Source organism: Prunus persica, chromosome G1 (assembly GCF_000346465.2).
Source record: "Prunus persica cultivar Lovell chromosome G1, Prunus_persica_NCBIv2, whole genome shotgun sequence".
Lineage (NCBI taxonomy): Eukaryota > Viridiplantae > Streptophyta > Magnoliopsida > Rosales > Rosaceae > Prunus > Prunus persica.
Genome location: NC_034009.1, coordinates 28,466,422 through 28,481,945, shown reverse-complemented (window position 1 = coordinate 28,481,945; position 15,524 = coordinate 28,466,422). Strand labels below are relative to the sequence as shown.

General features: G+C 36.5%; 1 protein-coding gene and 1 non-coding gene across 2 annotated transcripts; both read right to left on the bottom strand.

Annotated features, from left to right (window-relative positions):
• On the bottom strand, positions 801-7,140 carry LOC18791172. The gene is made up of 4 exons (XM_007225348.2): positions 6,789-7,140; positions 4,887-5,122; positions 3,796-4,612; positions 801-3,333 (listed from the first exon to the last, which is right to left on the bottom strand). The coding sequence occupies exons 2-4, from the start codon at positions 5,118-5,120 to the stop codon at positions 1,118-1,120; spliced, it is 3,267 nt and encodes a 1,088-aa protein (XP_007225410.1). The 5' UTR covers positions 5,121-5,122; positions 6,789-7,140; the 3' UTR covers positions 801-1,117.
• Positions 13,711-13,784, bottom strand: TRNAN-GUU. Its single transcript has one exon. It is a non-coding gene; the product is annotated as a tRNA-Asn (tRNA).

Below are 15,524 nucleotides of genomic sequence, written 5' to 3'. Positions count from 1 at the left end.
AATCCTTTTATTTCTTTTGGTTTCTTAATGCAGAGATTTTAACTTTCCATCAACTTTTGAGTAAAATAAAAGATGATTAGGGAAGGTGGTTGGATAAAGTGATGGGTTTGGCAAGATTGCATAGAACACGGCAAATGCCAAAGACAGCTTCTTTTCTTTGCTGGCTTTCTTCCTTTTGTCTTTTAATTCTTTTGATTCTTTGGGTCCAGAATATTTATCATCACCTTTGTCAATGCAAGTGAAAAGAAGCTTATTGGTGGGGCATGTTTGGCCATAAAACCATCCCAAATTTCTGCAAAAGGATAGACAGTGAACTAAAAACCGCTTTTTTGATTCACAAACAAACAAGGCACATCATGTGGGTACGTGGAACCCGTCTTACATTACATGCTTTCTTTCTCCTTATGTGGCAACAACTTCTTGATCCACCATCCATCCTGAACTCAGATATTAAACCATTTACGTACATACTGCTGGCCATGAAGTTTTAGCTCAAAAATAGAAATAAAAAGGATGTACAAGTAGATTTGGTTTAAAAAAAGAACCCACATGAGCATGACATGAGAATTGTACACTCATTCTCTCACATGGCATCTTTCATTTGAGTTGAGGGCTTTTTTATTTTATTTTATTTTATTTTATTTTTCTGGTTTGTACTGGGTTTGCTTGAGCTGTCTGTGCTGTTTGCACAGGACATGTTTATTGCCGTATGGATGTACTGTTTGTACTTGTTCTTAGTATATTAGCCAATTCATCAACAAAAAACACACTCACACAGAGAGAGAATTTGGGGGATCAGATTAGATTCAGAAGCAGCATATTCACATATGAAATAATGATAAATTCACATCTGAATTCCCAGAAGACTGACAATGCATACGCAAATAGAAGAAACACTGGTATCTATCCGGGAATAAATCATGCAACATTATTTTTGAATAATACAAAGATGGCACCACCCAAAGATAGAAAATCAAGCCAACCCAGAATTTGGGCTAAGAAATGTACAGAGGGCAATCAATTCCCATGGCAACCTCAAACCCCCCGAAGCCATAGAAACGACACCCTAATTTGCTCTATAGAACTCAATCAATAAGTTAAAGCCTCTTCACCATGTTTAGGTTAATGGAACTGATGGAGGATTGCCTGCCGGGCATCTTTGCCTACGGGGCCTTCTGGTAGTCTTACCCCAACCTGTCAGGCTCCTATCTTCCAGTCCCATTTCGGTATTATTAAGCTGCTGTACCAGCGGAGTGCAAGCTGGGCTAGTTGCCACGGGGGGAGAGGGACTCACCACTGCTCGTCGCCTGCCTCTACCACAACCGTTTCTTGTTGAGTTTCTCCTTGTCAGTCCCGAATGCCATGCATGACCTGTTGCCCGCATCAACCCTCCAAATGTCTGAAGATCTTCTGTTACCTCATGCCTTGACAAAGAAACAATACCAGGAAGGATATCCCTTTGGAAGTCCCTCCGCTGCCTACCTCTCCTTGACTGGCCTTTTCTGGGCTGATTTGCTGGTAATGTGTTTCCTGTTTCTTCCAGCTTTAAGTCTTCTGGAACCAGAGGCTTAGGCATGTAATCTTCTTCCTTGGTCTCTATCAGTTTCAAAGTCATGGATTCAAAGTAATCGAACTCTTCTGATAAAGATTCCTCCTTATCTTCACCATCTTTTCCTCTCAAAACAGTGTCAAACTTGCTCTCAAGATCACTCCCACAAATAGAAGCTATCTCCACAAACCACACAAGGGGGTCAGTTGAAGAAGCTTCTGGTGGATCGCAAGATGATTCATTCATATGATTGTGAGGACCAGATGATGAGATGGAAACTATTGCCTCTGCTGCTACTCGCACAAGTTCATCTTGAGGAGGTTCAGCTGTGTGTTGTGGCAATGCTAAAGAGATTTCTTTCTGCTTTTCAGCAGATGTTTCTCCAGGAATAACATCATCATCAGTCTCCGGAACAATGGGGGCTTCCAAGTCTATCTCTACTGTAATCTTCACACTAGTGCTTGGAACAGAAGGTTTCAAAGATACTTCATCGTCGCTGATACACGAGTTTAAATCAATGTAATGTCTGAAACTGGCAACTTTTGTATCTCTTCCTTCTTCTACAACTACAATTTCTGCTACATTTTTTCTGGCCAACTCAGGTGCTGAAGGATCACAAGGCAAGTTGATATCCAGTTCTCTGTTTCTCCTGGTATTTTCCCCTCCTCTCTCAGATTGATGAGAAATAGACACAGAAGGGGAGGTAAGGGAAGAGGACTCGTTCTTAGAAATATGAGACTTCTCAAAAATAGGAAATCCAAGAAGTTTTCTCTTGCATGGGATGTCACCTAGTTCATTCCTTCTGGCCTCAACATCATTTCCAGACAAAACAGATTTTATATCCTGAGCAAAAATTTGATTCAAATCCTTTCCAACTTCAGTTTTATTGGATGAATTATTCATAGAAGATTGAAAGAAACCCCGCTCGCCAGTCTTTGAAACTTTGCCCACGTTGGAAAACTCATTCTTAGAAGCAGGCTTAGCTCTTAGCCAGGGAAAAGCTGCAAGATGGTCCACATGCTTTTGTTCTCCCCCTATGATTTTAAGACCCTGCTGGAGTATTTCTTCATTAGATGAGCTGTTTGAAAGAACTACATTCAAGTTTACTTCCCTTCCAGACTTCACATCCAAGCAATTTGAACCCTTGGGGTGCGTTGTTGAACCATGACTCATCAAGTGTTCAGGGCCTCCATTATGATTGTTACTGCTGCTCTGATAGTCACAGCTGAGAGAAGGGAAGCGAACTGGCTCCTTAGATCCTGAAGAGGAACCATGGTGAAACCCATTTTGGTATGGCACTTCACTCCCAGAACCTTGGTTAGAACTAGAATGGTTGTTGAGATACCGCCTATCTCCAAAAATCCCATTGCTCTGAACTGATGACTGGGAACTCTTACTCAAGGTAGCAGATGAGTTAAGACATGGGTGAGTTTGAACTGATATTGACTTCTGGCTTAAGCTACTGCCTGGGTTTTCCCAAGATGAAACCGAGTGTGTCCAGGACTTGGCCCCATCAGAGGAAGGAAGAATGGGATATGGACTGGGCATATGAGAAGCCACGAAAATACTTGGATGCTTACTATTGGAAATTTCACGACTTCTTTCGGAATTCTCCACACCACAAACTGTCCTCTCTCTCCACAAATCCACCTTGCTTCTATCAGTCAGATAGAAAGTGGGTTCATGAACATTGTTAATAGAAACTTGCATTGGCTGGGATGATACAGGCAACCTTTCTGTCTGGAGACATTCGGAAACCGTTTCAAGGTTGCTTTTACTTTGCCCTGTAATACAATAGCAGATAGGTGAAGTTAACTTTTATAATGGAACAGATCTTTAACAAAAAATGCTGCATTCTCAATATAGACTTCTCAATTTATGGCCCATCCAAATGGCAACATAGCCCATAGCAGGCCTGCAGATTCACCAACTACATCCATGGTCAATTATGAAAGAATGAGATGATCCCGCAGCTCAGAACACTGACATTTTAGTTGTTCAAGTTAATCCTTTGTTTCATCTGTTAAATTTCTGATAAATTTTGTCGTTTTCTAATACATTCATATTTATAATTTTTAAACAAACTAGAATATACCAAAATTGCACATATCAATCTACAAAGCCTTCCAGTGAACGAATAGGGAATAGAAATTTAATCAATTACTAAAGCAAAAGAAAAGTAGGGTCAATGCAGATGTCACAAGGGACCAGCTTAAGTTTAATCAAATTTCATGCAGTAACAATACCTGCAAGAACATGGGAAAACCACCCTTTTCCACTTCCCTTGTTCTCCAATTGTGAGTTGTTCTGGATAACATTATCACTTACATAACGAGACTCGAGTGATATATCCTTTGGCAAACCTAGAAGCTGCAACCTTGACTTAGCAGCCAGATCAGGACGTTGAATCTTTCCATGAAAAGAGTCAAAGGCCAGATGATAATCGTATGCTGAAGCATTGGTTTCTTCAAATTGAATAGGCTCATTCAAGTCTGCCAAGCCATTTGGGCTCCTCAAACATGAATCAGATCTCAAAGCATCTCCTTTGCAATCTGTCTTCCCACCATTGCTGGAAAAGAGCTTTGTACCACCCTCAAGTGCTGTTTTACAACCTTTATTTGGCTGACAACTAGGCGTGCCAGAAACTTTCTCATCACTGAACTGCTCCCCTTCTTCGGAATCGATGTACACATCAGCTGGAAGTTGAAGATCAAACATTTTTTTCCTCACTTTTGTGGGTCTTGACTCCATCACCTCAAGATCTTTAGAAATAATCCCATTTTGACTTGGAAACAAACCATTTTTTGGGATGTTTCCTTTTACAGCACTAGATTGAGAATGGATACCTTCAACACCTGGAATTGATGGACCAGCATAAACATTGTTTACCAAAGGAAAGCTGGAATCATGCCATTTACGAGCATCTTCCGATGTAATTTGAGATACTAAGGGACTTGACGACAATGATGTCTCCATAGGTATCTGGTTTCTATGGAGTTCTTTCCTTTTGATATCATCCATCAAGTCCCTTTGAATTCTGTACAGCCGGTGAAGTTCAAGCACCTGGAAGAAATGAAAGTCCATAAATGTTCAAGTGCCTACATATCGAGTAGAATAATAAATAAAGCAAACAAGGTTCCTGAGGGGTCAATCAGATTATACCAAATTAAAGTCCTCTAAATATAGAATTGAAAAAATATACAAAAATGCTCAATTGATCAAATCACTAAGAATTTGTTAAAGGCTGAGAGATATTGACATGAATTGAATTATATTAAGGCATCTTGAAGATACATGACATTATACTCACAGAACAAATAAGAAACTTGACAAATACCTGATTCTTGAATATGGCCTCATGCTCAAGCATTGTCTGCTTGACTACATCCTTATCATACCCTGGATAAGCATCAGCAGTGGCCCTTGGCAAGAAGCCATTGCAATACTGCCTGTTTGACAATGTTTTATCTCCATAATATACGGGCCAACTACAATTGTTAGGATCCTCATTAAGATCCCTCACTGAGTAATACCCTGGCAAGTAGCTTTTACACTGCATTTTTGTTCCCATTCCTGCAAAAGGAAACCGATAAAGAAACATTCACGTGCCAAAATTAAGACAAACCAAACAGGAAACTGCTGGACCATAGAAGGGCAACTAATATCAAGTACATGTAAAGGAAATGGATTACAGTTATATACCAGAAACAGAAATCCTCTGTGTAATATGACACACTAACCTAAATAAGTAAGATGCTTAGACTAGTTAAATCTTGCATAAGGAACATTTCAATAGATGGTAAATGTTTACTGGCTGCTAAAGTTATTATGCACTGAGAACACAAAGGTGAGGAGTTATCATATGCAAATCAGCACAAGAGTCAATTTTATAGCTTAATTTAGTTTCTCTGTGGCTAAATTCAGAACCTAAAGCTTCTTCAATCAAATTACATGGATTCCATGTTCTCCTAGAACTGTCAAAGCAGGAAAAGAATCCCTCAACGATCAGAATAATCCAAGTGATTATTACACGAAAAGGCCACTAGGCATTCCCAACTATTGTATACTATAGTTGAAAACTTGACAGTGCCTGAAAAAATGAAATTAATAGTTAAAAGCTACTATCCCAAGTCTGTTTTACAAATCATCTCACCAATATGGAAAATTTTGCCTGCTTGAGAGCCTCAATAATTTTACTGGGCTTAAGCCGAAGAATTAAGTAAGCTATTATCTAAAATATTCTAAAGTGAAGCAAATTTAATGAATGCTCCTGGCTCCCTCGCATTCGACTGACTTTGACTGCTATCTTGAACAAAATTCAACATACTATTGCTAAATGAGAAGGAATCCACATTTCTCATTGACCGGGGAAATCTGCAACAAGTTAAGGAACTGTGCCAAAATGGGACATGCACAAAGAGTTTCACATCCTCAAGTAGCAGACTTTATGGCTTAATTGGAGATGTAAACCAAACCACCCAATTGACAAAACACACGCAAGTGAACAGTTAATTATGATTTCCAAATCAGAGAGTGCCATCTATGATCTAACTAGAAGCCATTTGGTTTAATGGGTATGGATCCAACGAAGGTGGAATCATCCCATCAACAGAAACCTCCATGAATCAGCAGCACAATAAAAACTCCCCTTCAATTTGAAGTCTAATGAATGTGAGCTTTGAGAAAACAAAAGAGGTCTTTATTTAATTCTTAAAGAAGTAGAAATATCCTTAACTGATGCAATTCGAAGCAGACACAAGAAGGCCAAAAAAGGTGAAAATAAAATAAGCAATAAATAAGGACATGGTTTTACCATATCACCAATATAGAGAGAAATTTGAGGGGGGCAAGGCCAACTGACTGGAACTTTTAGAAATCTTATGATCGAGAATGAACTTTGCAATAAAAATTAATAAAACAGATCTCGCCGGTTACAAACAAAACTAACAACAATTTGCAACAATGAAAACCCAGAACCTATAGTAACAAATTCTGAAATTTCCCATCAAAATTTTTTAATAGCCAACAAGACCAATCAATACAGAAGAGAACCACAAAACTCTTTTTTTCAGTAGACAAGTTGCAATGAGGAAACAAATGCATAAACCCAAATATTAGACCCATAAAAACCAACAATTTATCCAAACTTGATACTTAATTTGAATACCCAATTAATCAAATCACCAAAAAAAAAACTATCTGAAAATCAATTTACCCAGAAAGCAGATGAGAATTTTACCTCAGACCCACATCCTATTATCACCTCTCCTCAAGCATCCGCTACAGATTTAATCATTCAGCGGACGCTTTCACATCATGAAAATTCAGAGTCCGAGCAGGCTCTCACTATGAAAAGAGCAGCTAAAAACTATATTGTGTATCTAAAATTATACAAGCAACAACTAAGTGGGTGCTTTTGCAACACCACTCAAGAAGCTTAGATCGTCATCAGGTTGAAGAAAAGGAGGAGATTTCGATCTGCTGGGCCACTCTCTCTCTCTCTCTCTGTGTATCTCTCTCTAAGAAAGAAAAGCATAGAGCTTTAGAGAGAGAAAGAGTTTATTTTTTTAGAGAGAGATCCCAGATAAGAAATCTTCACACAAACAAACGACCTTCTAAGAACAGTGACATGAAATTTGTCAACATCCGGTCTCTTTTTATTCTCTGCTTTTTCTTCCCTTCTCTCTCTTATATTTATTTTTCCCAATAAGTATACAAATAATTTATTTATGGGTTTTTGAAGAAATGAAAAGAAATGGGCATTTCTAGATTCTCTCCACCCTCCTTGCTTTTGGTACAGATATTAAAAATTAATTCTAAACAACTCTGGTAGACTGATATCCAGATATTTAAATAAATAAATTATTGCATTAATATATGCAACGCCTGCATTACTGCAACAGCAGCGAAGCTTGACAATACAATCTTTCTGAGCCCTGGTTGTTAAAAAGACTCGTAATTTAGCTCAAAGCACTCAAATTTTTCCAAATTAAGCAGTGTTTAATTGGTTAATACACACAGCAGACAAAACGTGGGTCCCCTGATACTGTGGCAAGGATGAGGTTTCTTGAGTTGAGAGGCTTTGGGGGCAGGAAGGAAACAAATGCCCTTCTTGGTAGCTTATAATTACGGGAATGGGATTTGATTCTTCTGTTGGGTATTGATTGGCTGATCCTCTGTTTCTGTAACAGCGAGTCTATTTGTCATTTGCGACAACACTGCGAAACTGTACCTCGTTACAAAAGAAAAGCGGATGATATTTATAACCTCCACCACGTGGCTTATTTTCGGGGACATCTTAGATCACACGATGAATGCCAGGTCAATTAGAATGTTTAATCACTTTATTACCAGCAAATCATACTTTTTAAGCACCTTAAAACCTCCTCCATTTCCACGTAATTATTTTACCAAACTACTTACTGTTTTAATTTAATAATAATTATCCACAGACTCTATTTATAGAAAATTTACCAAACTCTTTGAAATAACTACTCTATATTGAATTGCAACTCTTACCAAAACAAAAATGTCCCGTGAACCTTGGGTGACATTGATTATGGTTGGTTATAATAAATCTTCACATATGATACATTCAACAATTTGATCTCTATATGTGAAAATAATTTACCAACGGGTTGCTTGTACTAAAATATACATATGAAAACAATTTATATATGTGTTAGAATATTAACAATTTATCGGTTTTAAAAAAAAAAAATCATTTATAATTTACAGGATATTTTTACAACGGATCAATACATCGCCAATAAGGCTACACCACCATAATAAGGTTAACTACAACTAACTAGATACCCAAACATGTATCGTTCTTGCCATTCCAAACATGTGATTCAAATATGAAATATCTCTAACCGAGTAGACACAAATAGCACTAAACCAACTCAAAAACTATAACAGTTTAAAAAAAATCATAATTGTTCAAAATTCAAGAAAACCAGTAGAAAACAATTGATGATTATTAAAATCATGGCTTACATTGGCGTTATGAATACTTGATGAACATCTGTGCTTCAAACTCCCTTGGTGTTGGTGCATGCATTACAATTTGGAGCTCAAATTAAGTGAGTTGGGCACCCATGGCCTTAGGGTTTGGTAACGTACTTGGTCTCACAATGCCCTAGACCCCGCTAGACGGACCAGGAATCTTGACCAACAAAAAAAAGCAGATGATATGGGCAAAAAATGACAGAAATTATTGTAAATGGACAGGAAAATTGCAACTTAAAAAATTATATAGAAAGAAATGAATGTATATTTAGAAACGTCAATCAAACAAAAGCAGCAAGTCTCCGGGTTCGGGACCGCAAAATACAACCCAAAAAGGCATCAGTCGATAGTCTGGGCAAAGCAAACAATGCAATTCCAATTTTGGACATAAACTAAACATATATGGCGGTTCAGTTGTCCAGACAATGTTGCCTTGGCTTCTCATGATCCGCTCATCAATCAAAAGTTTTTTTTTTACCATTTTTCTTTTTTATTTTTTCATTAAACTCACATACACTACACGAATGCTAAGACTCGAACTTATTACCTGAAACATAGTGCCCAACATATATATGTCTAATCATAATTGGTTGTGCATCTCTACCGAATGTCTCATGATTCAAGAAATTTGAATCTACCAATTCTTCCTCTTTGCCAGACATGAAAACTTTTTTTCTTCTTGTTATACTCATTGAGTCAAACTTCTTTTCTCATTCTCTTGCTCAGTGCTCATTATTAAACTTATTAAATACCTCAACGATTTTTCTCTCATTCAAGATTTGCTTCTTTCTCTTATCTCATGTTTTTGACTAATCCACCCACAAAAAATTCAACGAATTATCTTTGACAGATGATATTAGACCCCATAACAATGTTTATTTATTTATTTATCTTTAACTTTATAGCGTGGATTGAATATTCTCATTTTTCAACTAATGTAAAAGTTATTATCGATACATGAAATATCGGACATACGTGGAGCGCATGTTAAGAGACTAATTTGTAACTTAATAAGTACGTAGAGACAAACTCCGCTACTCCGTCCAACCAATTATGTCCACATGTCATTAAGCACGTCAAATAACTGGTTGCCAGCCAAGTAATTGTTTAATCATTCTAGATATTTTTCCATCTTTCCCCAACGTTAGACCTAAACTGTGGTCCTTTATTTCCCATGGTCACTTTCATGGAAAATGTGTGAGGCTTTCCAATCCAACTAGTGGAAGATTTGGCTAACTAGATGTGAAGGGCCCCACTAGGGTTATTGTGCATGAGGTCCCACAAATTTTGATTGACTCATACCTTTTATTAATGTTTGATTTTTGGTCAAGTAATGCAATATTTTTCATTTCCACTTTTTGGGTAATATTGTGAGAGAGGCACCGGAGATAGAAATGTTGCAGAAAAAAATCCCTTTCTAATTTCATATAAGGGTGTTTGATTGTACCAGTTTGTTTGTTAGAGGGCCAATTCAATCAGATCTGACCCTCATAAGTTGTAATGAATTCTTCAGAGCTACTCTTCACCACTCTCAAAAACAGTTGCAGGAGCCAACTCAGTGTTTTAATTTATTCCCTTGAATGGAAACCCCACCCTAAATTAGTTTCAACCAGAAGAATTAAAGCAACATGGATTTTGTAGAAAAACTTATGTGAAACGGAGATAGGTCAATCGCGTTATGTCAATCATGCATGGCATAGTATAATTAGTCGAAAATAGCAAAACAGTGATATCCTCGTTACATACAATTGTTTATCTGAATTTGAATTTTGGCACAATTGATTTACTCTGCGACAATCTTTGCAAAAAAAACTATATAAAAACGCAGTAAAAAGGTTAAAGTTTTACTGCCACAAACCCAACCCCACTACTTATTTGAGCCATATTATTGAGTTATAAAAATAGTACCTTCAAAGATGAAAACAACAAGACGTAATTATCAAATTTCTAGATTGAAAAGGGCAACCCCATCCTTGATTTGACTGAAGGAAATATGGGACAAGGTTCTAGTTTCAATAAGTTACAATTGCAATTAGGGGGTATTATCAATGTATTTGACTAAAGGATACTGTTTGGCTCTATTAGTTACGTATATAAGGATATTACTTGGCTCGTTACATGTAAAGAGCAATTTAATTTTATTGGTTTAAACTTATAAAGAAAAAAATTTATATACACATGTCACACTAATTTGTTTATAATGAAACATTAATATTCTTGCACATACTTTTCCCAAATTGCCGGGTAAATACAACAGGGTCCATAAACTTTCCTTTTCCTTTCTTGGGAAAATCCTCCCAAATTTGAGCTTAATATATTTAATAAATTTCAACAAAACGCCAAAAACGGTTTTCTTTTTCCAATCTTGTGAATTAAGACTAAAAATAAAAAGTTTGAACCACTGTAAACACACAGGCTTTTCTTTTTCCCCTTCCGGATAACAGAGCCCATGGAGCTAATTATATATATAGAGCCGGGCTTGGACTTTTCAAGAATTGCCCCAATTTGGTACTTGTTGCTTCATGTGCTTGGGAACCGAAAAGGATCTGAAACAGAAACCCTAGCTTTGTGAAAGGCATGCCTGCAGCAAGAATAGGATGGCCAAAATACCGAATAGACAAGTCAGTGGGGGGTTTTATTTGGCAAAGTTATGGAATTTAGGGTTTGGGACAGCGAAAGAATCCTGATGGGAAATTGATTTGTAAAGCCAAAATCAAACAAGTGAACAAATTATTGCAATTTTGAATAGCTGTCGCGAGATGAAGCATATGCCACAAAGTTGTGAATTTGTGACAAAGGAAAAATAGGGTCTTTGTCCAAATAGAACACAAAAGTAATCATAGATTATGATATGTGACGAGGTCACCACCAACTTTGGTCATTCATAAAATGTTTTAGTTCTTTTCTGGATCTATAATTCAATGCGCACATGTGATCCAGTTGCACAAGAATTTTATTTTATTTTATTCTTTTTTTCAAAAGACATGTGAACATATGAAATTAAACGGATGTGTAAGTTTAACTTATTGGATAACTTTGAGTTAATATAGGCCTAAAATTATATATAACTAGTGAGAATAGAGATATTTCTTCTTCTTCTCTTAAAATAACTCATCTCATAAGTGATTTATAGCTCAAATGATTAAGAGTTGTTAACTCATTGCAATTGAAGGTTTGTGTTCGATCGAATCTCATTTGTAAAAATTAAAATTTAAAATTTTCCTCTCTCTGTCAAATTGACAATAGTAAAATATCAAATATACCCTCATACTTCTTAACCATTTAAAATACAAACATGTCTAGTGGTGGCAACAATGCAATCATAGATGACAAAAACTACTTCGAAACTTCCAATTTTGCCATTTTTAATTATATAAGGTAAATATTCCTCACATATATGAAATATTACAATTTCATTTCGCTTGTAAAATACTACAATTATAAAGGGGTATACATCACTTCAACCAAAAAATAAATAAATAAAAAATCCAAGTAAATATATAAAAAGTCATTTGCGGTCATACAAATACGGGATTCTTAAGCAACCGAAGGCATACTTATTAGAGGGACAAAACTGAGATTCCAACACTGTCCGTACATGTCTTTCTCTTTCATGCGTCCGAAATCTTGCGGCGAAAATTCCATTAAATCTCATCAAACTTAAAAACTCTCTCTCTCTCAAATCCCTATGTCGATCTGTGTCCACGATTCTTGGGCTTCTAAACGAATTGCCTCCGGAAAGAAAGCCCCTCACTTTGAGAAACAATAACGGAAACGCCATTGTCTTAATGGGCTGACCAAGATGCCCCTGATGGGTCCCCACATTGATGGCATCTCTCATCTCATCGGGGTCTCGTCTCATCTAATCTAATCTAATCCAATCCAGTCCAGTCCCTCACACTCTTCTCTGTAGTGTAGTGTGTCCCCCTCTCACAACTCCCAAGAATCTGATCATCTGAGACAGGAGAGAGCAAAGCATCTGCTTTCCACTAGCTTTTTCAAGAAAGTCAGTCAAAACTATGCCCCAGCATTTACCATAATTGTCCTTTTAAGGTAATTTTCACTTGCACAATAATTCTTTCTTTTTAAAAAAAACATTTGCAAAAATATTAGAGAACAGAAGTTTGAACGAGCTGATCATTCACAAGCGAGCATTCGGCCCAATGTTAAAAAGTGAGCGATTTTGATTGTTACTTGGGTTCATGTTTTGAATATAACAACAATTACACGCACTTGAGCGACTGTCGTTAGCACAATTTTTTAAATTATTTAAATATACGTGTATAATATAAAACGACATATCTTTTTACATGAGAATTTGGTCTACTTAGAGCATATTTGGGAATGATTATGGAAGGGCTAAAATCATTTCTGACAGCTCTCTAACTGCTTTTGGGTTATAGAAACACTTTATGGAGAAGCATCTACTATGTATTTCTTCAAGAAGCACTCTAAGTTCTTTTCCATGAAGCAGTTGAATTTCTTATGAAAATTTCAACGTTTTTATAATAAAAGCACTTATGAGCAGAAGTGTTTCCTAAAGAAAGGAACCCCAAACGAGACTTTAGACTCCAACTGATTGAAGAAGATCCCAAATTCAAATCTCATAGACATTATTCGACTCAAGGGGGATCCAAAAATTGGTGTGAGTTACTATGCCATAAAGAGATCTAAGAGGTCATGTCTGTCAATTGCATGACTTTATTTATTAATTTAATATAAATAGTGAGAAAAGCTAATTGGTAGGTATAGGATTTTATTCTCTTGAATGGGTCAGTTAAGGTTGTATGGACAGCCACTGTTTTAAATAGCAGGATATGATGTTGAAGTGTGTTGGCCTGGCCATGGCCATCTAATCTAAACCACTAGTTCACAACTCATATAAGTCATAAGGTGAATTCAATTACACATTTACACTTGGGTTGGTTTGGGTTGGTACATTAATGCAAAATCATTGGCTAAAGCTTTGGCTTCTACTCACAATAATCTCACCAAATTCTACATCGTTTCTTGGTTTGGAATTAGGGTTGTGGCCTACCAGAGACAGAGATTGGGTAATTGGGTTTGGGCTAGCTAATTTATTGCAAAGATTCTAATCCAGGCCCGAAATCGATATTATCCTCTTTAATACGAGAAAAGTTAAAAAGTAACGCTAGAAGGAGGGCTCGAACCTCCGACCTTGTGGTTAACAGCCACACGCTCTAGCCAACTGAGCTATTCCAGCTACTTGTTATTACGACTTTACGTTTCTAACTTAAACTGATGTTGTGACTCTACCTACCTTACTGTCTCTTTGTAACCACTTATATGAGGGATCTGTTAGGCCCAATTGAAAGCTGCATGGGCTTTTATTTGTTTAGTTTTCCAAATGAAACTAGTCGCTCATTTTAAGCCTCAGGCTCGTCCCATGAGATCTCCGAGGAAATGAATTTGCTTTAACAATTAAAAGGGAGTAATATAGAGTTTTATGAAAAATTTCAATCGTAAATTAGGTTAGTTGGTCATAATAGTAAGTTCGGTCATTTGCACCCGAGATCGTATGTCATTCTCCATAAATTAGAGTATACTTTTTTAAAATAAGACAAACGATATTACAAGATACTATTACAACCAGTCAGTCTACTCACAACAATTTACAACGAGACAAACCACCAATGACATAAGACTATACCACTAACTAAGTATTGAGCTCATTACAATTGTATATTGTTCTTGTCATTCATGTGAGTCGAACTTGAGACCTTCTTTAGATATTGAACTCATCACAAATATATATTTTTCTCGTCATTCACAACAAGTTAGCTAGTAGTTTATACCATATCTTGTATAAAAGATTATTAAAACAAAAAAATGTTGAATTTTTTTTTTTTTTGGGTAAACATTAAAATTTTGTATTTTAGTTTTTCCTAAATTTGGGAAAAGAAAACAAAAGGATTATAAGTGGACTCAAGCATGGCATAATGGTTATTGTCGGTGCCACCGTGTTCAATAAAAGATGCTATTTTTACTGATCCACAGGGGTGGCAATAGCAAAAAAGTTGTATCGTCATTCGTAGTTAATCATACAGAAGGACGCTTTCATAATTTCAGAGTCATAAATTGTACGTTTGGACTGTTACCCGTATCTCTCTCATATGAGACTGAGAGATAGTCTGAATGACGGATGCATGGTCATTTTCTTATTGGCAGAAACAAAAAGGACTAAAACTAAAACGTATGTGTCGCGGGACCCACGCCCGAATCTATTTTGGTCTAATCACTGCTCTCCGCATCGGAGAAATCATCTACGCCTGCGGTCTCTCCATCTCTCTCATCCTCCTCCTCCTTCACGTCCTGCTGTTGGCGTTATGCCATATAGGGCCCACCGTATCGATCAAACATCTCAGTATGACCGTAGGGCGCTCGTGTGAATACCGTCGCTATAATGTAATCATGAAATGTAGAACACCTACTCTACAGTGCGGGCTGGTACACCAGAAGATCTTCACCAAGACTTCTGAGAACAATTTAACTTTTGTTTTTTTTTTAAAATTTCTTTTGTAAGCTTTAAACCCCAAACTAGCTAAACAAACCTTTTTTGAATTTTTTTTCTTTGTCAAATTGTCCTCAAACATTATTATCTTTGTTTTTTTTTTTTTTACTTTTATTGTCTATTACTATTTTTTTAGGATTGTTTAATATTGGAAGTCTTTTTTTTTTTTTTTTTTTTCCAGTGCAAGCGATAGTATAAATGACAAAGGAAGAGGGTTTCTTGCACACACACTACCATGACGTGATATGAATTCGAACCTAATACCAATAATTTGCAAGTCAAGTCATTTTTCAATAAGCTAGACCCCATTAACCATTTTTCATACTTGTTAAATTATTCTAAATAAGAGCTTAATATGTATGAAAAATAAAACAAGTGTTCAATTGTTTATGGTATTTTTGAGTTAGTTATAACCACATCCTTTTTTCTTTT

Excerpts from the sequence above, each read along its gene's own strand:
- LOC18791172 (XM_007225348.2), bottom strand. The coding sequence starts at position 5,120 with ATGGGAACAAAAATGCAGTGTAAAAGCTACTTGCCAGGGTATTACTCA. Across the intron at positions 4,613-4,886 it reads AGGCCATATTCAAGAATCAG|GTGCTTGAACTTCACCGGCT; the intron begins GTATTTGTCAAG and ends CATTTCTTCCAG. Across the intron at positions 3,334-3,795 it reads GTTTTCCCATGTTCTTGCAG|GGCAAAGTAAAAGCAACCTT; the intron begins GTATTGTTACTG and ends ATTGTATTACAG.